This window comes from Erythrolamprus reginae, chromosome 2 (assembly GCF_031021105.1).
Source record: "Erythrolamprus reginae isolate rEryReg1 chromosome 2, rEryReg1.hap1, whole genome shotgun sequence".
NCBI lineage: Eukaryota > Metazoa > Chordata > Lepidosauria > Squamata > Dipsadidae > Erythrolamprus > Erythrolamprus reginae.
Genome location: NC_091951.1, coordinates 66,804,936 through 66,828,659, shown reverse-complemented (window position 1 = coordinate 66,828,659; position 23,724 = coordinate 66,804,936). Strand labels below are relative to the sequence as shown.

The following is a 23,724-nucleotide window of genomic DNA, read 5'->3' as shown; positions in this document are numbered from 1 at the left end:
GCCAGGGGAGATGTCTCAATTCCCCCATGCCTGACGGCAGAGGTGGGTCTTAAGAAGTTTACGAAAGGCAAGGAGGGTGGAGGAAATCCTAATCTCCGGGGGGAGCTGGTTCCAAAGGGTCGGGGCCGCCACAGAGAAGGCTCTTCCCCTGGGTCCCGCCAAACGACATTGTTTAGTTGACGGGACCCGGAGAAGGCCAACTCTGTGGGACCTAACTGGTCGATAGGTGCGGCAGAAGGGGGTCCCAGAGATATTCTGGTCTGATGCCATGAAGGGCTTTATAGGTCATAACCAACACTTTGAATTGTGACCGGAAACTGCTCGGCAACTAATGCAGACTGCAGAGTGTTGGCGTAACATGGCCATACTTAGGGAAGCCCATGATTGCTCTCGCAGCTGCATTCTGCACGATCTGAAGTTTCCGAACATTTTTCAAAGGTAGCCCCATGTAGAGAGCGTTACAGTAGTCGAACCTCGAAGTGATGAGGGCATGAGTGACTGTGAGCAGTGACTCCCGGTCCAGATAGGGCTGCAACTGTTGCACCAGGCGAACCTGGGCAAACGCCCCCCTCACCACAGCTGAAAGATGGTTCTCTAATGTAAGCTGTGGATCGAGGAGGATGCCCAAGTTGCGGGCCCTCTCTGAGGGGGTCAGTGATTCCCCCCTCAGGGTAATGGACAGACAGATGGAATTGTCCTTGGGAGGCAAAACCCACAGCCACTCCGTCTTATCAGGGTTGAGTTTGAGTCTGTTGACACCCATCCAGACCCCAACAACCTCCAGACACCGGCACATCACTTCCACTGCTTCATTGACTGGACATGGGGTGGAGATGTACAACTGGGTATCATCAGCGTGCTGATGATACCTCACCCCATGCCCTTGGATTATCTTTTCCCACATGCTTAAAACTCTTCTTGAACACCAGCTATAAGATATTAGATAATGCCTAAGAATTGGGAAATATTCATACACAGGCTAAGCAGTGGCTTACAATTCAACATGGCAGCTTTTTCCAGCAAAAGCTTCAAGTGAAATTTCAAATAATTGACGCCTAATACAGTGGTACCTCGAGATACGAGTTTAATTCGTTCCGGACCTGGGCTCTTAAGTCGAGCAGCTCTTATCTCGAACGACTTTTCCCCATAGGAATTAATGTAAATAATTTTAATTGGTTCCAGCCCTCAAAAAACTCACAAAGTTAGTCTAAATTATGCAGAAAGACATGTTTTTAATGAAGAAATGTACATGTACATATAAATGAATAATGAAGTTTCTTTCACTTAACTTGTAAACTTTCTTAAACTTTTAAATTTACATATGTTCAACTTCTCTGCCACCCAATCCTGTAGGACAGAGGTCCCCAACCCTTTTTGCACCAGGGACCGGCTTTAAGCGATCAAGAGAGGAATGGGTGAATGAATGGACGGAGGGTGGGAAGGAAGGAAGGAAAGAGGGAAGGGACAGGAACAGAGGAAGGAAGCAAGGAAACTTATGAAAGGGGAGAGTAAGAGAGGAATGAGTGAAGGGAGGGAGGGAGGGAAGAAGGTGGGAAGGAGAAAGAAAAGAAGAAATAGAGGAAGGGAAGGTAAAAGAGAGAAAGAAAAAGAGCAAGAAAGAAAGAAAGAAAGAAAGAAAGAAAGAAAGGGGGAAGGGACAGGAACAGAGGAAGGAAGCAAGGAAACTTATGAAAGGGGAGAGTAAGAGAGGAATGAGTGAAGGGAGGGAGGGAGGGAAGAAGGTGGGAAGGAGAAAGAAAAGAAGAAATAGAGGAAGGGAAGGTAAAAGAGAGAAAGAAAAAGAGCAAGAAAGAAAGCTGCAAGCACCCCCCCGAGCCCCCCAGGCCGGCTGCAACCTTTTAAAACACGCGCGCCGCTTCGCAGCTGTCTCCTGAAGCCGAACGCGGAAGTTAGCGTTTGGCTTCAGGAGACAGCTCCTTGGCGCTTGTATCTCGAATTTGGGCTTGTAAGTAGAACAAAAATATCTCTCCCCTCCCAGCTCTTATCTCGAGTTGCTCTTAAGTAGAGCAGCTCTTATGTCGGGGTTCCACTGTAAAACTATCCAAGAATTAATACCAGATCAGGTCTGCTAACACAAAGAAGGCAATTATTAATATCTATGTGATCACAACAGTTTATGTATTAATACTTGAAGATCTTGTGAAGGCATTCACAATTCTATTTAACTTCTCTGTTTATCTCATAACTGCTTCTTTTAGCAGATAAAGCAGTTGCAACGTCTATAACGATTTCCTTCCTGCCTTCTCAATAGAAGGTTCTCAGTTCCCCATAATTTTCTTCATCTATTCATTTTCAGTTCTCAAGTGCTTCAGTTCTTGTTTACAATAATAGTAGAGTTGCCTGCAGAGAAGTATAATTCAGTAACTTAATTATGTTTAATAAAGGGGATATTGCATATTGCAGTTGTCAACACTTTTGTCAAGGGTACTTAAAAACACTGTAAAAACAAATAGATAACAACTCCTTTGAGTCAAGCCCATGATTACATGGATACATCTACCGGTATGTAGATTTGGGGGCAATAATGCTAAAGTGATTTGCCACTGTCTTCTTCCAAAATGTCCCTTTCACTTTCCCAATCTAGCTAACATTCCTGGAATACTCCCATTCTCATAGTAACAAGAAAATTCTTCTTATTCAGCCAAGGTAGTTTTACCATCCTCTAAAGTGGAGATTGCTGCAGTCATCAATAACTTGCATTTTCATTTTAAAAAATCATATTCAATTGTGAATCATAAGTGGTTTTGAGCCCTGCAAATCCTCCAGAACAGATGAGACTCCAAGTCTGTATGTTGTATTAGTCTCGGTTTCCCATCCCAGATACATATGCTCTGAGCTAAAAAACTTCAGGCTCTTCCTATGCTCAAAGAAACAGAATCTTTTATCCATAATGCTTCATCTAGAGTATTTTGGAAATTTGTTTTCTATATACAGTACTACATCTCTTATTGCTTGAAGGTTCTTTAAAATGTGGTAATACAGTGGGATGGTGAAATTTGATTTTATCATTTTTGTCCTATATTTACATATGTAAATAAACATCTTTAGATTATCCAATTGGTAATTTCTATTGAACTTAATTAAGAATTGCTGCTGCTACTGTTGTGTTTTTTAAAGTCCTGAGTAATAGACTGTATATTGTATCTTGTTATATTTGAGATTTTGTTCTGCTGAAGAAATATAGATGCCAGAAACTAAATGCTGTTTGGTTCTGAAAAGTCTATGAAAAAAATTATTACCTCTGTGTATGTATTTCTTAGTTTAATATTTAAATTGTCATCCAATGAATACATTGCCAGAAAAGCAACATAGATATATAAGAAAAGCAATGCTGTTTCTCTTTTGTGTAATTAGCATGCAAAAGTCCCTTAGTTTAAGGCCTTCTGTAAAAAAAAGTATTTCATATAAGATTTGTTGCTTCTGATTCCTTTTTATAATTACTTTCAGAAGAAACACTGCCAAGTCCCATATCAAAATGTAACATTTTATATTATTTTATTGCCTTTTGAAAGCATACAAAGCATGCTTCCCATATTTCTAAAGGGAAGTTAGTAGATAATATAATATAAACTATATATACACTATATAAATCACTTCTCAAAAGTACCACTTGTGTGTGTGTGTGACTGTGACTCACTCTCTCTCTCTCTCTCTCTCTCTCTGTGTGTGTGTGTGTGTGTACATATTCTGTCATATTTTAAAAATCAAATCTTTCTCTCCCCTTTCTTCGCTTTCCTTACTTTAAATTCTTAAACTTTTAAGAAAACCAGCAGTCTCAGAATCTAGTCTACAAGTTTAGATAGAGCATGAAATCAAATCTTAACATGGAAATAACTTATAGAAAGCATTCATATCAAGTTTTTATCCTACCACTGCTTTCATAGCTACCAGGAAAATATACGTTTTGAAGGATTATTCCACTGATCAATTGCTCTAACTGTCAGGAATGCTGTTCTTAGTTCTAAGTTGCTTCTCTCCTTCATTAGTTTCCACCCATTGGTTCTTGTCCTACCCTCTGGAATAGCCTGACTCCCTCTTCTTTGTGGCAGCCCCTGAGATATTGGAACATTATCATGTCTCCCCTAGTCATTCTTTTCATTAAACTAGAGATACCCAGGTCCTAGGACCGTTCTTCATCTGTTATAACCTCCAGTCTCCTAATCATCTTTGTTGCTGCACTCTTTCTAGAGCAGTGATGACCTTTTTTGGTCATGTTCCAAAAGGGGTGTATGTGGGTGTGCTAGGATGCATGCACATACCCACACCCCTTCCCTCACCCCATGCCTGCGTACCACCACCATCCTGCGCTGTACCCCGCACACAAGCCTTTCTGAAGCCTGGTAGGTGAAAAAAAATGCCCAAACGGGCAAACTGAAAGTTTGGGAAAATGCACTTCCAGTTTTACCATTGTACTGTTTTTCACACTCCAGGGCTTCAGGAAGCTTCCCTGAACCCTCCGGAATGCAAAAAAACAGCACAACGGCAAGCCAAAAGTGCATTTTCCTGAACTTTTTGCCTCTGGTAAGCAAAACAGCCTTTCCCAAGGCTGAGTCTCACATGCCCTCCAATATGGCTCTGTATGCCACCTGTGGCATACATATCATAGGTTTGCCATCACGGTTCTAGAGTCCCAACATCCTTTTTACATCGTGGTGACCAAAGCTGAATGCACTATTCCAAGTGTGGCCTTACCAAGGCACATATTATATCACACATGTGATATTAACACTCCACATGATCTTAATTCTATCTCTCTGTGAATGCAGCCTAGAACTGCATTGACTTTTTTGGCAGCTGCTATACACTGTAGAGATAAAAGATATTTCTCTTTTCTTTTATGCACATTGAGAGCATGTGTACCAAGTCAAATTCCTTGTGTGTTCATTTACACTTGGCCTATTCTATTCTATTCTATTCCTCAGTTCCACGTTTACTGAAAAAAGATTGAAAATAATTAATAGCAAGTCTACAATAACAGATTGGTCTCAAGTTCATAACGTGTCAAGAAGAAACACCCCACTGTGCACCATCTTCATTACAACATTGCTAACAAGAACCCTTTCTAAACATTTTTCATTCCCAATTCTCCACTCAGAACATAAATCTACATAGTTCTGTTCTTTGATATCCCTTTTAAGAATGTCCTCAAAGCATCAAAAAGGAAGGAAAGTAAGAGGCAGGGATTTTGTTAAAGAAAAATATTTAGATTTGGCTGAAATGTATTCACTCACCTGGGAAACGTCTTAACCCAGGATTTATGGCTGTAGGGGGAAAAAGAGATACCCAGTACTGTTAAACACTGGATGATGACATACACCAGTGTTTTTCAACCTTTTCTTTATCATAGACCCACTTTAAATACCTTTTGTGGCCACCGACCATGGCCAAGGAAACCTAAGACTTAACCCAAGATTTAAATCATAATATTCCTTCAAACCTTTGTGACCCTCCAAGAAAGCTGTGGACCACAGGTTGAGAACCACTGACATTAGAGGTGGTATTCACTTACTTTCCCTACTGGTTCGCAAAGGACCGTTGAAACTTACCTGAACGGTCTTCTCGATGCACTGCAAGGAGAGTCCAGGATGGGTAATTCTTCAGTCTGATTGGTCGGGACTGAGTTTAATTTAAATAATAGGCAGGTACCGCCCCCCTTAGCCCTCCAGTCTAAAGGAAACGAAGGAGCAGTATAGCTAACACAAATTTATTCAACATTCAAGGTAACTAGAAAAAAACAACTCCCAAAGGCACACCCTTGTCAGAAAAGAGACCCTGGTCCCAATTTTGGGTGGGTCTGGACTCTCCTTGCAGTGCATCGAGAAGACCGTTCAGGTAAGTTTCAACGGTCCTTCTCCAATGCACTTGCAAGGAGAGTCCAGGATGGGATATACCCAAGATATTAACCAAGGGAGGGAGAAGGTCGGACCGGGGGCTCTGAGAAGGAACACACCCGCTGTAGTACCCTCCTCCCAAACGCTGCTTCCGCGGAAGCGAAAGAGTCAATTCGATAGTGTCTGATAAATGAGGACGGCACCGCCCAAGTGGCCGCCCTGCAAATGTCCTCTAGTGAAGCCTGGGTGCTCCAGGCCGCTGAAGTGGCCGTACTACGAGTGGAATGTCCCGTGAGTCCCTGAGGCACAGGGGATCCTTTAGTCCGGTAAGCCTCTCTAATGCAATCACATAGCCAGCGGCTGATTGTCCTAGGGGAGACTTTAGTGCCCAACGTTCTGGTTGCAAAGGACACGAATAAAGCCTCCGAAACTCTGAATCCCTGAGTCCTGCGAATGTAAATTTTCAGAGCTCGTCTCACATCGAGCTTATGCCACCTAAGCTCCGAAGGGTGAGTCCCGTGGGTACAGAAGTCTGGGAGGACTACCTCCTGTGCCCTGTGGAAGGCAGAGTTGATCTTTGGTAGAAAGGCTGGGTCAAGTCTTAAGACCACCCTGTCCGAGTGAAAAGTACAGAGATCCTCCCTGATTGAGAACGCTGCAATCTCAGAAACCCTCCTGGCGGATGTGATTGCGACCAAAAGGGCCGTCTTGAGGGTTAACATTCTGAGAGGTATGTGGCGAAAGGGTTCAAATGGAGGTCCCGTTAAGGCGTGTAGCACCAAGGATAAATCCCAAGAAGGGAACCGATGGATCGGTGGTGGTCTGATGTTAGCTGCCCCTTTCAAGAAGTCCCTGATCCAGGGGTGTCTGGTCAGAGGGCGGGAGTTGCCCCCTCCTATGATGGTGGATAAAGCGGCCACATGACGGCGTAAGGTGTTTGGAGCGAGACCTTTTTCAAGGCCCGCCTGAAGAAAACTTAGGACCAGGGGAGGGGAGGCCTTTTGTGGATCTACCTCCCGCTCCTCACAGAACCTGGAGAAGGAAACCCAGGTAGCCTGGTATATTCTTCTTGTCGAAGGCCTGCGAGCCGCCTGGATTGTATCAATAACTGCCTCTGGTAAGAGATGTTGTCTTAGATGTTGCCGCTCAATCTCCATACGGTCAGCTGCCACCACTGTGGCTCTGGATGGGAAATCGAGCCCTGGGAGAGGGAAATCAGTTGATCTGGAATCCTCCAGGGGGGTGACACTGACAGTTGCATCAAGTCCGCAAACCAAAGGCGACGCGGCCAGTATGGAGCCAGCAACAGTACCTCCGCTCGTTGCTCCAGAATCTTTCGCATGACCCTGGGGATGATGGAGATCGGGGGAAATGCATATAGAAGTCCTGGCGGCCACAGTATCCGAAGAGCGTCCACCCCCTCCGCCCCCGGGGTCGGGAAGCGGGAGAAGAAACGTGGGAGCTGGGAGTTGCTTCGGGTAGCAAACAGGTCCAGGATTGGCCTCCCAAACTTTCGAGTGATGACCTGAAAAATTGCTGGATCCAGCTGCCACTCCCCTGGATCCAATGTCTCCCGGCTCAGCCAGTCCGCGCACACATTCTCTACGCCTGAGATGTGCTCCGCTGACAGGGAAGCCAGATTTGCCTCTGCCCATCTGAACAGGGACTCTGACTCCCTCATCAGTCGTCGAGACCGAGTCCCCCCTTGTCTGTTGATGTGAGACCGGGTGGAGACATTGTCGGTCCGAACCAGGACATGGTGGCCCGTTACCAGGTTCGCGAAGCTGAGGAGAGCCAGGGAAACTGCCTTTAACTCCAAGAAGTTGATGTTGACTTCTCTCAGGTCGGATGGGTCCCAAAGGCCCTGGGCTAAATTCGAGGAAAGATGGGCTCCCCATCCCGTCAGGCTGGCGTCTGTCGTCATTGTCAGAAAATGCTTGTCTAGGAAGAGTGACCCCTTTGTTAGAGCTGGGGAAATCCACCACCGTAAGGACCGTCGAACTGCCGGGTCGAGGTGCACCTGAAGGTGGGAATGGCTGGTCTTTCTCCTTTGGTATGGTAGGAGGAACCACTGGAGAGGGCGTAGGTGGTACCTGGCCCATGGAATGATGTCGATACAGGACACCAGTGTACCTAGAAGCTTGGACAGAGACGAGAGTCTGGGGAACTGCTGTGTCGCCAAGCTCCGGACGAGCTCTCTGATTGTGGACTGCCTCTCCTGGGACAGGAAAACAAGGCCCTTCCTGGAGTCTATACTGGTACCCAGGTGGGCCAGCCGTGTTGTGGGAGTCAAGTGGCTTTTTTCGAAGTTGATCGAAAAGCCGTGGTCCTGAAGTGTCTGGATCGTGAGATGCAGGTCCTGAAGCGCAAGGTCTCTTGATCTGGACAGAATCACGATGTCGTCCAGATAGGCCATTAGGCGCACCGACCTCTGCCTGAGGCCTGCCGTGAGAACGTCCAGCAGCTTCGTGAAGGATCTTGGGGCCGATGAAAGCCCGAAGGGCATGGCCCTGTATTGAAAATGGACTCCATCCAGGCTGAAGCGCAGATATTGTCGGTGAGACGGAAGGATGGGGACGTGAAGGTAGGCCTCTTGTAGGTCTATGGACGTCATGTAGTCCCCCTGCCTGATGGCTGCCAGGATGGAACGCAGAGAATGCATTCTGAACCTCCTGTACTTTACATAGAGGTTCAGTCTCCGCAGGTTCAGAATGAGGCGTGCCCCTCCTGACGATTTTGGTACCAAGAAGATCGCTGAGTAGAATCCCAAACCCCGCTGAGGTATAGGGACCTCCTCGATGGCACCTATCTCCAGTAGGTGAGATACCTCCTGATATAGGAGCCTCTTCTTGGACATTTCCAAGGGGGCGCGACAAGGCAGGTAGCGACAAGGTGGAGGGCAAAGAAATTCGATCTGTAGTCCTTGTGAAACTGTTGAAGTCGCCCATGGATCTGATGAGGTGTTGGTCCAGACGTCGGAGAAATGGGTTAGTCTGCCGCCTAAAGGGATGTCCGGAAGAAAGTCACTTGGTCTTCCTGAACCCTCTGCCTGAACCTCTAAAGGGGCGGCGGCCCTGGTAGGACCTGGAGCGATCAAATTGTGGGTTCCTGTCCGTGCGAAAGGAACCCTGACCAAAGGATCCCTGAAAGTAGGGCCTCGACCCTTGGTTGTTGGTCGAGGTGGAATCATTCCGAAAGGACTGCCGCCGTTGGTAGGGTGTAAAACGCCGTCCCTGCTTTTTACTGGAGTTGGGCATAATCTTCTTCTTATCCCTATCCTCCACTAGCACATCGTCCAAGATGTCTCCGAAGAGCTTCTTGCCCTTAAACGGTGAAGAAGCTAGGGCCCATTTTGACTTCACGTCGGCCTGCCAGTTCCTTAGCCAGATGAGTCTGCGGGAGGCGACCGACGCGGCCATTGCCCTTGATGAGAATTTGGCGGCATTGACTGTTGCGTCTGCCGAAAATTCGGTGGCCGCCAACAGTTTGTTTAAGTCTTGGCGTAGTCTCGCATCCTGCGGATCGACTCTGGACTGAATGTCTTTTATCCAGAGGAGCGTAGCTCTATTAAAGAATGATGCCGCCGAGGCGGCTCTTACGGCCCAAGCTGACATCTGGTGAGCCCTGCGAACAACATTGTCCGCCCTTTTGTCTTCCGCTTTTAGTCCCTCCTGGGATTCTGAAGGGACCAGGGCATTTGAGACTAGGCTGGTCACCGGCTTGTCCACTATCGGCAGCTCCAGGAGGTCCTCCATGTGCTGGTCAAAGGTGTAGAAACGTCTGTCCAGATTAGACGGGCCCTGACCCGTCGCTGGGTTTTCCCATGGACGTTGTACAGTCTCTAGAAAAAGATGGGAGGATGGAACATTAACAGTCTCCTGTTTTGGAAATACAAAGAGACCACTCGTAGGCTGATCTAGAGCAGAAGCAGCCCCTTGACCTCCCTCACCAGCCTGGTCAATGGTGATCCTGGCTTTGTTCAGGAGAACCCGGAAGAGTGAGGCCTTGAACAGGCCTGGTAAGGCGGGTTGCTCAGGTGGCTGTTCATCGCCGGATAACTCATCCTCATCCTCGCTGAAGCCTTCTCTGGAAAATTCATCCTCCTCCCCCGACTCCAGGATGGATTGAGAGGCTGGAGCCGTCCAGGGGTCTCTGAATCTCGACGGAGCAGGGCCGGCCGGTACCTGCTGCTGCTGAGCCACGCTAGCCTGCCCCTGTGTGTAGGCGCTGACAATTAGGTCTTGCAGGGCTTGAGGCATGGTTTGCCAGGCATCCTGCGCCGTGCGCAATCCAGCAGCCGTAGGGGTGAATGTGGCTGCTGTAGTCTGGCCACCCTGAGGGGGCATTGGCTGTGGAGCAGTAGATGTGCTGGGCCACGCTGCTTGTCTTCCAAATGAAAAGACATCCGGTCTGGAAGAAGTTGAGGGTTGGAAGTATCTTTCCGGTGACCAGTCCCTCACCGAGGCCGAGCCTACTACCCCTGGTGCAAATAAGGGGGAGGCTGGCTGAGGGATGGAAATGGGGGGCTGAGCAGGCGCAAGCGTGCCTCCAGACCTCTGAGAGGATTCTAACTGTTTCTCCAGCGCTTTAATCCTCTTCTCAGCCTCCCTGAGCGCAGCCCCTTGCGAAGATTTTTGTTTCTGGGGCCTTTCCTTGGGGGTAGGGGGCCTGGTAGCACTGGCTTCCTCCCCAGCCGGAATAGATTGGTCAGCCATAACTCACGAAAAGGTTGAGACAGCAAGGATCGTCTGCTTCTGCACACGCAAGCAACTGAACAGCAATCGAAGGTTGTTAAAGGTAGAGTCCACAACCGGATCGTTGCTCCAAACCGCTAGCAGTAATGGCGTCTAAGGCAGTAACTGCTGGTTGGTGTTGTGCGCCTGCGCGTCTCTCGGCAGAGGGGACACTTGGCGCGAAAACAGCCTTGCTGAGGGAGACGCTGCTGTGCGTCGGGCTCAAAAAAACATGGCCGCCGGGCCGTTGCCCTGGCAACCAATGATGCCTTCAAACAGCAACTGGCCTGCCCGCTCGATTTCGGGCTTCTTAGAAATGGCCGCCGGCTGTTGCCATGGAAACGGGCGGGAAGCCTCCCCTGGCTTCCCCGCCCTTCCTCCAGCGCTCTAGGAAAACGGCGACCGCCGAGGCTTTTCCTCGCTGCCAGTCCCTGCCGTATTATAAAGGCATCTCGAGCCTTTCAGCGCTTCCCCTTTGACTTCCTCCGCCGATGGTAAGGGGGGGGTGCGAGAGGCGCTCCCCTCTTCACTGAGGACCTTCCTCTCCTGGTCCTCGGGTTTATTCGCCACGGGCGGGACGGACCCTCCCGAGGCGTCAACCCCTTCCTCTCTTCCAGGGTCTACCTCGGAGGTAGTCTCCCTGGGTGCTCACTCCGGGGACAAGTCTGCCAACCCAGCTCGTGGGGTTGGGAAAGGAGGAGCTGCAGACCCCTGGATAAACCCACTGGAGGTTTGAATCCAGGGCTGCCTGAGGAAAAAAATTTTTCCCCCAACTGCACCTGCAAGATAAGAAAAGAAGAGAAAAACAAATTAAATTAATACATATAATTAACAATAAACAATAAATATAAATTTATTGAAGAGAAACAAACTCAGAGTCCCTATACTGCGACTGAGTTTTTAGACTGGAGGGCTAAGGGGGGTGGTACCTGCCTATTATTTAAATTAAACTCAGTCCCGACCAATCAGACTGAAGAATTACCCATCCTGGACTCTCCTTGCAAGTGCATTGGAGAATGTGCATGCTCTCACTTCAGTCATGTGCATGCCTTCTGTGCACGTGCTTTGCACATGGCTTGCACGCATGTTTGTGGCTTCAAAACATGCCTAAATAGGACAACATAATGTTGAGGCAGGCCCACCTGCAGGTCTCTACTACCGGTTCGCTCGAACCGGTCCAAACTGGCTGAATACCACCTCTGACTGGCACACACTATTTGATTACTAGTTCCATATTTCTCAAACAACAGTCAATAAATATATGCTATGCAGCAAATGGTGGCTCTTACCCCAAAGTGCTGATAAATCCATTTGTTGAACCTTCTGCATACAAAGAACAAATGTCTCCAATGTGCAAAAAACTTGACATCTTGTCAGACATCTGGGGCTTGCTGGCTCTAGGAAGAGGGAGAAAGAACCTGTTAATATTAACTGGTTCAGCAACAGTGTTTGTCACAGTGGCTGATGTTCAAGGAAAGTTTGTCACCAATGTAAATTCACACGAGTTACCCACAAGCACAGATGACTTACAACCTAGACTTACAACCAATCACTTAGTGCTACAAAATAAATAACTTACGATCATTTTTCACAATTATGATCAATTTGGCATCTGCATGGCCAGATGATCAAAATTTGGAAACTTGGCAACTGGCTCATATTTACGATGCCTTCAGGCAGAAGTGGCCTGCTGCTGGAACATCTAATTGGGCAGAGCTCCGCCGCTCTGGAATGTGAATGCGGGATCGAGCGCAATTATGCTTCCTGCACCTGCACCTATCCCACGCAAAGGGTTGCACATGCGGGCGCGTTTGGGGGAGTTTTTTTTGCTTCCCCGCATTTACTGTGCTTGAACTGTTGCCAAAATAATCATTAAATGTTCTGGGAAACACATATGTGGCAGGCATCAAAGGTTGTTTGATAAAATGTGTCATGTCTCAGCCTTTAATTGGTTTTTTATTATTATTATTTTAAAGACCAGAGAATCTGGTTTGTTTGTGGTCCACATTCAGTCATGGATTCTATATAAACAGGGTTTTTACATAGAGACAATTATTGTTGCATTTGATTTATCCTTTTTCTTTTTTTCCTTTTTTATCTTTGGCTTATGTGAGCAGAACTACTGGAAGGATAATCTGGATCCCAATGTGTCACAAAACGGAGTTTGCACCATCAGACAGAGACAAGCCTGGCTGGATTGTTCTTTGGACTTTATAGATAAACAACCTGACTAGGCTGAGAAGAGAAAATACAAGTTAACACCTTATCTGTACAGTAAGAGAGGGGTGGCATACAAATAAAATAAAATAAAATCAAATAAACAAACAAACAAACAAATAAACAAATAAATAAATTGTATTTAAAATACTGAAACAAAAAAAGGTAATTTCTACTGAATCCTCTTTAACAGAACATGTACATAACTATGGCTTACTGAGGAAATTTGTCATCACATTTTTATACAGGTATATATACAGTGATGGGCTACCAAAATTTGTACTACCACACTGTGGGCATGGCTTATGCATTTTGTTTCAACATCTTTCAGTGCAAATTGGATGTGGAGCTCCATTTTTGCTACCCCACTGCGTTCCCCCTCGTCCGGGCAGTAGCCCACCCCTGATTATCTACTATATAAAGTGTATGTATACACATACACGCACAGCTCTTCTAAAATTATACACATTCAACCTCATTTACTGTAATAGGAAAAACATACCTAGAGCCAGAAGGGGGGAAAAAAGGGGGAAAAAATCAAAATTTTGCTGCCAGTACTGCGTACCTGACCATACCCGTAGGAGCCTGCCACTATATATATACTTAGATCAGGGGGATTTTGGCTCCAAAATTGTATTAGATCAAATCTGTTCTAATAAGCGTTGCTACAGAATTTAGGATTCCAATTAAGAAGTCTTAAGTAGTACAGCCTTAGAAATTGTTTTTAATTGTCAAACTGTCTACCATATCAACAATATTAAAAGGGAGAAATATAAGGGAAAGAAATATTTTTTAAGCAGCCATGCTTTCACTGTCCACACACAAGGGGGATATTAAGCCATTTCTTCTAACTTCAATTCTCCAAGTAAAAGTAATTTTCTAATATTTTATTATTAAGAAGAATCAACCAGCTCAAGGGGATTTTTTCCCTGTGTTATCACTGCATTTGAAATCACTGCATTTCAAGGCTTTAAATATAGTTTATTAAATTAATAACTTTGTGATATCAAGATAATAAGAAAGTTCTGTCTTTTAAAGATAGCAGTCGTTCACAGCAGGACAAAATTAAATAACCTCTATCTAATTTGTGGTATTGTAACCTGCATTTTTTATATCTGTTGCAATAATCAAACAAGCCATTGTTACTTAAAAAAATTATAATAAGGCATGGTATGTTCTAACTATTAAATATTTCAGTATTTCTAATTTTAAAGCGTCATGTGATATACTACTGTCAAAACCTTTTTTAAAAATTTACATTATATAAGAAACTTTTCCAGGGTCATTTTTTAAAAAACCTTACCTTACCTTTTTCCTTCCCCTTCCCCATCCCTCCTTCATTTCCTTCCCCCTCTCCCTCTTTTTTTTTCTTTTCATGCCCAGAACTGTCCATACAATTATGTTCTATGCCAGATGTAGTTTCCAAATATTTTTCAAGGATTTCCCCATTGCAGTAGTCTAAATGAGGCATGACCAGCACAAGACTGATTGAGAATAGAACCTCAGGGTCCAGGAAAGGCCACAATTGGTGCATAACATGAAGTTGCACAAAAGCTCTCCTAGCCATGATTACTACCTGATCTCTTAGCAGGAGTCACGTATCTAAGAGAATCCTCAGGTTGGTCACAGGGTCTAAAGATACTAAACTCCTACATCCCAAGGCTTCATGCGCTCATAGTTACTTTGACGTAGCAGAGTTCAGCTAAAGACTGTTGTTCCCCATCCAGGTCTCCGCTGCCTTTAGGCACCATGAAAGGGCAGTGACATTAATATTTGGATCATCTGGGGTGGAGAAATAAAGTTCTATATCATCAGCATTCCAATGATATCTTATCTTGTAATGTCTGAAGATCTCACCCAGTGGCTTCATTTAGATGTTAAAAGGGGGCAAAAAGAGTACTGAGCCTTGCAGCACCCCACAAAGGAATGGCTGCAGGTGGGCTCTCATTCACTATCAACATTGATTGGGAATGGCCTTGGAGAAAGGAACCAAACCCATGCAAGACAGCCACCCAGCCTCAAATTTTGCAGTGAGCCCAAAAGGACATCATGGTCAATGGTACTGAAAGCTGCTGATAGGTCAAGGATATCACTATCTCCATCCCACCCTTGTCAGAGATCATCTACAAGAGCAACCATTGTTGTTTCTGTCCAAAAACCAGGACTGAAACCCAATTAGAAGGGGTCCAGATAATTTAATACAAAGAATCCACAATTTGCTTCTCTCTCAACTGCTGTAGTAGTTTTTTTCTCCATTATAATGTGAGCAACAATGGTCCACAAATACAATAACAACAAATGAAGCCCAAGTCCTACCGAGAAGCAATGGAATTGATGGAATTAGCCAAGAAGCAATGGAATTGATGGAATTAAGGAGAAACTTCCTAACGGTTTAAACTATTAACCAATGGAACAGCTTGCCTTCAGAAATTGTGGGTGGTCCATCCCTGGTCATTTTTAGGAAAAGACTGGATAGTCACTTGTCTGAAATGGTATAGGATCTCCTGCTTGAGCAGGAGGTTGGACTAGAAGATCTCCAAGGGCCCCCCCAACTCTATTCTTATTCTAAAATAATAAAGGAGGATAAAAATTATTATTTTGTGTATGGTTCCTTTATATGCAGTATAGTTCCTATACCATTTGTAGTACAGTACTTGTGAAAGTTTGTCTGGTTTCAGTATCAGCAAAAAGTCCATAGAAGAAGTCTGGTTGTTGTCTAACAAACTCTGCTAAAAGAAAAGAATGAGAACAGCAGAACTAATACAAATTAGTCAAATTGTGTTAACGTAGCATTAACGAATGGAGACTATGATAACAGCAAATTTGGATACGATTATTACTGTATAGATTTAACTTTCAATTTTTTTTTACTTTGTACTTAAAAACTGTGTAAAAAATGTCAACTTTACAGTCACAAAGAAAATAATCAAATGAATGGGCCATGGAACCTTGTGATATTAACCTCAAAACTAAAGAAATACATTTGGCATCTATCAGCAAATCAGCATTCAACATTGACATCATCAACATTGGTCTTTATAAAGCTCTGCTTAGTCATTTTCATCCTTTGAGGCTGCAAAAGGTGAAAATGGATTTGAGGAACAAATCGGCAGTTTTTCAAGAATGTGGTCAAGGCTCCTTCACTCCCTCCTGTCAACTAAAACTGAAATCAGTCATGCAGGCATGAAAACTATTTCTGCTTATTTGGATTCAAAGTTTCAGCAGCAAGATTTGCACTTCCCCAAAAATGCAGCCTTCAAACTATAAACTTCATTTCACCGAGTACTAACTAATTTACATTAAAGGTGGAAGAAAAGCTTATTAAATCTGAATGGTAGATCAAGGAATAATAGCAGTCAAAAAAATTATCACACATTCCAAAACTGAAATTTAATTGTTATTCACTTTAATTCCTACCGTATTCAAAAACTCTCGGAACTAGAGAAACCCAACAATGGGATACTACATTAGTAACCTACAGCATAGGGCTACTGATAAAGGATGGCATTAATTATATAGTGCCTAAATATTTTAATTGTATTTCTGCATCCAGCATCCAAGGAAGTCAACGGAATTGTTTAAACAAACTCCCTTATAAGGATTCCAAAGATGAATGTTGGATCTGAAGATAAATCTCTCTATTATTGGACTAAGTGGTTAAACATGCAGTGGACATAGGTATAATGTTTCTTAGTTTGGTTGACCTTGTCTGATTGTAGGACTGTTCAAATTTATTGTTAAATGAAAATTGTATGCTGCCCTATATTTCATGACATGAGTCTTTATTGAAAGGTCCTTGGGTCATATCAAAGTATAAAGTTCCAGAAATAAATTATGACTAAAATTTGATAAAAGCAATTTAAAATGGAATTTAATAAAATACAATTTAAAATGAAATTGGAATAAAATACAATGAAATTGGAAAATACGATTTAAAATAAGGTTGGAATAAAACATGGTCTAAAATGAAATTGAATAAAGTACAATAATTTAAGATATAGATAAAATATGATACAATTATATTTCAATATCACCCCTCCAATCTACCCCAGCTAGTTCCACGTTACAAGATCTCAACCAAACCATTTTATTTAAGTATTGTGCTGAGTTAAATGTTATTTTGGGTTCTGGCTACACATAAGGTAATTTGTTTTGATATGGGTCATCCATTTGGTATAGAGAACAAGGTATCTGTCTCTCACCCTCCTATACAAACAACAATCAAATGAATGTGAGCCAGGTCTTCTACCTCTGACACTCCACAAATGCGAAGACACTCATTGTAGGTTATAGAATGGAATCTCCCATATCTGACCATTGTGTCAAGCTGTTCAAATCTTGTTCACATAAATATCTCCCTAAGATGTTTTGGCAGTTGTAACTTCAAATAGCTGTCTACTTGAAAAGTACGTTTGTATTTACTCAACCATTTCAAGTTACCCACTTTACTAAGGAGAGCTATATCATTTTGTGCTTCTGTAGGCTTAATTCTTTGGGCAGTTCTTTTTTTGAGTTGCTTTGTGGCCCAAGAGACAGGAAGGCCACAGCCTCTTACAAAATTTGTTTGTTTGTTTGTTTGATTGATTGATTGATTGTTTGTCTGTTTGTTTGTTTGATTGATTGATTGATTTGTATGCTGCCTCTCTGCGAGGACTCGGGGCAGCTCACAACACATCAAAGAAAACAGTTTACAATATAAATTACTAAAATCCAATTAATCTAATTAACTATTCTAAAACCCATTCTAAAATTCCTGGAGCATTAAAAAATCATTCATTCACATTCAAACCACAAACATACCTCATACTTGTCAGCCAAAGGCTAGGGTCTAGTGACCCCAAGCCTGGTAGCATAGATAGGTTTTCAGATTCTTACAGAAGGCGAGGAGGGGGGGCAGTACAAATCTCTGGTGCAGGGGTAGGCAAAGTCAGTTCTTCTATGACTTGTGGACATCAACTCCCAGAATTCCTGAGCCAATCATGCTAGCTCAGGAATTCTGGGAGTTGGAGTCCACATGTCATAGAAGAGCCAACTATGCCTACCCCTGCTCTGCAGTGAGCTGATTCCAGAGGGCCGGAGCCCTCACAGAGAAGGCTCTTCCCCTAGGCCCCGCTATGCAGCATTGTCTAATTGACGGAACCTGGAGAAGGCCGACTCTGTGGGACCTAACCAGTCACTGGGACTCATGCAGCAGGAGGCAGTCAAGTAATCTAGTCCGATGCCCTGTAGGCAAACTAACAAACTAAATTTGTTAGTTTGATGATCTAGGAGATTTGTGATCGTAGTTTTATTTGCTCTAGTTAGTAGACATAACTTGTGGGGGTCTATCAGTCTCTATTTCATTGACTTTGCACCAGTATTTATATGCTCGTATTTATATGCTCTAATTTTGGATAATGCATGAATTGTATGAATTCCCAATTCAGCTCTAACTGCTGCAGCAGACGTTCTTGGATCCATACCCAAAATACATCTCAAATGCTGGGACCGTGTTTGTTCTGGGACTGTGATTGGGTATAGACCCAATTCTAAGAAACGGCATGGTATAATCCCAGAATCTGAGGTTCTAATCATCCTTCAGCTCACCAAGCAACTTTGCAACAGTAATTTTCAACTTTTCTCACAGAATTGTGATTGTTTAAAAAAAAAACCCAGCAGAAATGAATGTCATATACGCTGCCTTGAGATTCTGAAGAAAAGCCATGTATAAATGTCACAACTATAAAAGAATATCAGCCACTCCATTTCAAAAAGAAATCCCAGTGCAGTTTTATTTTAAGGTCATTTCCTTCTCCTCTTCCCAATAAACGACTTTCAAAGAGGGCACAAGGTCACATTTAGTCATTTCCGTTAAAGGCAATCAAGTATTACTTGGAAAATTAGAAGCAGTTGGTTGTAAAAAACGTAAACATTAGAGTTCCACTTCAGAAATACTGTAGTAGGAATTTGCAATTTGATCTCCTAAATTAATGCATTGTTTATCATAACAGATCATCTATCTATCTATTTGTGGGAAGCCACCTATTATAATAAAAATAGAGATTACATCATATTAAGCAATTAAAAATAACAATATAGTCAAAGGCCATACAAAGGTGATATAATTAAATGTCTATTGCACTTAAAGATAAAGATATGTAGCATATAAAATGTATTATTTCTGTCCATATTTACAAAAAAATCCAAAAGATTCACCAATATTCTGCTAAGGGGCTTGTTCAATATTATGCTTCAATTCTCATTGGGTTCAAATAAATAAATTGGTTTACAACAATTATTTATTATGTAACCCCATGAACACTGCAAACTTATACAACTAACATTTGATTTGATTATTTTTTTTACTATTTTAAAGTGAAATTAATATAAACTGAACGTTAGAATCAAACAACTTGTAGTATCAAAAATAAGCCTGTTCATACATGTAAACCTAATCTCAAAAAGATAGATAGATGATAATGCATAAACACCACTCTCAGTAGAGACATCAAAACTCTATTCTTAGAATCTCCATATTATTTCAAAATAAGCCAACAACACAAACAGAAGTTACAACATTTTACATGGAGTAAAGTGGAAGTATTCAGACACTGAAGCATATAATATAGAATCATGATAATAATTATTTTGGAACAGAAGCATTGACAACAGACTACATTTTGTTAGCATAATTAACAGAAGACAACTAGAACACTAGTCTTCAAACTAATGAATGATCTCATCCAGCACCCTTAGACAGATCTTAAACAGAAGGGTCTGGAGCACTGAGTCCTGAAGAACTCCACAAGAAAGAGGGCGTTGGTTCAACTCTCCCTGCCCGCTTGTGTTCATTGCAATTGGGGCCACCATAGAGAACTAAGGACTGCAACCCAGTGCTATCCACCCCATACCCTGTTGATAGTCCAGAAGGATACCACAATCATTTGCTTCAAATATTCAGAGGGACCGAGGAAAACCACTCCCATACCAAAGAGGTCAATGACAATGCAATTAGCACTGTCTCGTTACTATATGCAGGTCAGAAATCTGAATGAAATTGATCAGAAACTCGAGCAACTTCTCAATAAACTCCCCTAAAAAGGAAAGTTGTGGACTTCCATATCCAAGGCTGTCTTTCTACAATTTGTCATGGGATGATTTATAAAATAAATTATACATTCAGTTAAATCAGGGGTGAGGAACTATGGCCCCATTATGACCTGTGTACTTCAATTCTCAAAATGTTATTTATTTTATTTTATTTATTAAATTTGTATGCCGCCCCTCTCTGCAGACTGAGTTAGCCATGCTGCCTCTTCAAATTCTGTGGTTTGAAGTACACAAGTCATAAAGAGGCCATACTTCTCCACCCATGACCTAAATTGTTAGAATATATTCAAACTAGGATCACCTAAGGCCATGATGGTAAATCTATGGCATGCGTGCCACAGGTGGCATGCAAGCCATTTCTGAGATATGTGAGGCATTGCTCTATGTCAGTTCCAGCGCGCATGTGTGTGCTGACCAGCTGATTTTTGGCCTTCCAGAGGGCGGGAGAGGCCATTTTCACCCTCCTCAGGCTTCAGGAAAGCCTCTGGAGCCTGGGGAGGGCAAAAAAGGCCCAATGAACCTACCAGAAGTTTGGAAGTCCGTTGGGCCCATTTTTCACCATCCATGGGCTCCAGAGGCTTTCCTGAAGTCTGGGGAGGGTGGAAAAATGCCCAACGGCCCTACAGGAAGTCTGAAGGATTCAGTAAGGTCTGCATGCATGCGCAGGGGACAGCGGGGAATATGTGCATGCATGCGTGGAAGGAAGGCACTGCATTATGGGTGAGGGCACACACACATGCATTATTACGTACGTACATGCCCTTTTGGCACCGAAGCCAAAAAAGGTTTGCCATCACTGACTTAAGAGGTTCCTTGTATCCATCATTAAGGAGAGAAGAGAAATATAATTTTGTCAGAAACTGATCCTATATCTACATTTTAAAACTTGTTAAGGATAACATCAGAGATTGAAGAGTTTAGCAGGCATGGGAGTTGATTAAATGAGTTATTATTTAATATTGGAAAGAATGTAGAAGAAGAGTTGTGTTATTCTATTGACAAAAAAAATCAGAACAGATCTGTTAGAATTTTTTCTAACACATTTTATTTAAAGGCAGAAACTTTCATGAATTGCAATGTACTATTAGACACAATGAACAGACTGATGATAAGGTTTAAATTGGGGGGAGGTGGAAATAAAAATGGGGAAAGGTATATGAAAATGGTTTTGCAGATGCAGGTTACATATAAGAACAGGTTATAAATACCTTATTCATTAACACCTGTAATTTGGATAACTTAGAGCTGCATCACTTACAGTCAGACTTAGTTATTGTATACAAAATTATATGTAGTAATGTGTTACCTGTAAATGATTTTTTTCTGTTTTAATTGCAATAATATGTGGGTAAACAACCGCTTTAAACTCAATGTAAATTGTTGTAAACTTGATTTCTGTAATAGGGTTGTCAAACTCTGGACTGCCCTACCTGATCAAGTTGTCTCAGCTACACATTTTCACAGTTTGAGTCACAAATTGACTTCTATGGGCCTTACTTCATACTTAAGGGGCCAATACAGGGGGTATGCTTAAGTGCAGTATAGTGCCTATTGTTGTAATTTTATTCTCTTATTCTTGTTCTCATTTTTGTTTTTCAAATTCCAATAAATAAATAAAAATAATGATTTAAATATTTTGCTAATATTTGAAGTAGTCTTAAGTCTTATTATTACCCTAAATGTTTACTTATTTTTAAATGTATATGCCACGTATCTCACTATTAAGGAACTCTTATTATTTAATTATTTGACAAGGGGTTAATGATTTAGCTATTTGGCTACTTTTACTGGAGTTGTTTTATTTTTAACATATTTTTTTAGGTCTGTGTCTCTGTTTTTTTAATTGTTTATCAATTTTGGAGTTGTGCTAATCTTTCAGTGCTGTTGCATTGCATCAGTGGATCATTTTGGAGATGTGTTAATCTTTCAGTGCTGTTGCATCAAATTTTCCTTTTCTGAGTTCCCTTTTCTGAACATAATAAAACACACAAACAAAAAAGTGTTCAGAAATTCAGCTATATACACATCCAACTTTAGATAAAAACTATATAGGACAGCAGTAGTAAAGTAAATCAAGGTCACCTAAAATATCAATGCCTTACCTGTAGAGAACGGCAGCATATAGGCAGTCCCTGGAGTTAAGACACGTTCCATTCCTAATTGTCTTTAACTCAAATTTATTTTTAATGACAGAACTTGTGTTTATAAACAGACTTCCTATTACTAAATGGTCTGTCGGGCTCTCTGGTAGAATCCTCCCAAAAATGCACAGGTACAAATTTCAGACACACGCACGTTTGAAAATTCAAAACAATGTTCTTTATAATGAAAATTCACTTAAACTAAGCCCTCTTTTGGTATAGCAAAGAGCACTCGTCTCCAAACAAACTGGTAATTTGTACAAGTCCCTTATCAGTTCTGTAATACTTAGCTTGCAGCTGTGAGGCAATTCACAGTCCTTCTTCTTTCACAAAGTGAAACACACTTTGCTCTGGTTTAGTTTCAAAGCGTGGAAAAATCAGCACACAAAAAGTCAAAGTCAGTAAAGCAGTCATGAAACACAAGGATCAGATAATCCTCCACAATGGCCAAACCCACATGCTGCTATTTATAGCAGCCTCACTAATTACCACAGCCCCACCCAACCACAGGTGGCCTCATTTTCTTTGATAATAATCTCTCAGTTGTTGTTGCCTATGCATTGCTCTCTGCATGCGTGGCTGTATCATTAACTGTTCTGAATCCAAGGAGGAGCTAGATAATTGATCTCCTTCTGAGCTGTCTGCCACACTCTCCTCCTCCCTGTCACTCATGTCTTCTTGGTCAGAGGAGCCTTCATCAGCAGATTCCACCGGGGGGGGGGGGCAAAACAGGCCTGCAGCATGTGGATGTCTCCCCCACATCCACAGTCCTTGGGGCAGGAGCAGGGCCAGAGCTAACCACAACACTAAAAATGCTGGGCACCATTGTGCTTCCTCAAGCTCATGAAGACTGAAGCCACACCATTTTCTCAGGAATTATTAAAAGCAGGCTGTGTATTAAAATCACACAGCTTCAATGGTTCCTGAAAGTATCATGTGGCTTCAATTGATTGATGTCTTGAAGAAGGAGAATGACATTAGACATTCTTAGTAATAGGATGTTCGTATGTAACGGTTGTCCTTTAATCAGACATTCTTAACCCAGAAACAGCCTGAATAAAGTTTTTTTTTAAAAAAATTTATTGAAGCAATGAGGACAGTTACTTATTATAACACAATTAGTTCTAGGGTGGCTTGGTGAGCAATCTTCCTTCATGCATAAAATATGTGATTATCAATAGAAGAAAATGTCTATAACTCAGGATTGAATGGTGGATACCTTGGTGCTCTCTGAGCTTAATTGTCTGCAGACATTTTATTACTTTACTAGAAGAATATGGGGTTTGATCTCTGTTTATATACAGTAGCTTCTCCTGACAGTGTTTATCAGCGTATAATGTTTTCCCTTGGAAGTTCCTTGATTAAGCTATTCTTTATTGCTTGTTTGTCTGACTTGGCAGTTCCTTAATTAGGTTACTGTTATGAAGATGTTAAGGTAATATCTGCAAATAAACAACAGTGTAACCTTATGCCTATAGCGAGTCTTGATTATGTGTACATTATTTAAAATTAATGATGGAATTAAAGGGCCAATTAAAGGACTTCACACGTGAAACTGGCCCATCACAGTTATCTTGCAATTTTCTTATCAAACATTTTCTTATGAAACATTCTTAAAGGAAGCGACAGGAATGTCAAAAATAATATTACACTCCATCACAAGAGATAGTACCGGTGCTATCATTATTCCAA

General features: G+C 42.5%; 1 protein-coding gene across 4 annotated transcripts in view; it reads right to left on the bottom strand.

Moving 5' to 3' along the window:
* ITPR1 (inositol 1,4,5-trisphosphate receptor type 1) overlaps nt 1–23,724 on the bottom strand; it is a 305,443-nt gene that overhangs the window by 248,094 nt on the left and 33,625 nt on the right. For 2 of the 4 annotated variants that reach the window (XM_070738262.1, XM_070738265.1), the window contains exons 2-3: nt 11,875–11,982; nt 5,253–5,282 (exon numbers count right to left, since the gene is read on the bottom strand). In XM_070738262.1, coding sequence (XP_070594363.1) covers nt 5,253–5,282; nt 11,875–11,966 — 122 coding nt within the window. In that variant the 5' untranslated portion in view covers nt 11,967–11,982. The remainder of the gene's footprint in view (nt 1–5,252; nt 5,283–11,874; nt 11,983–23,724) is intronic. The other 2 variants (XM_070738264.1, XM_070738266.1) reach the window with 1 other exon arrangement.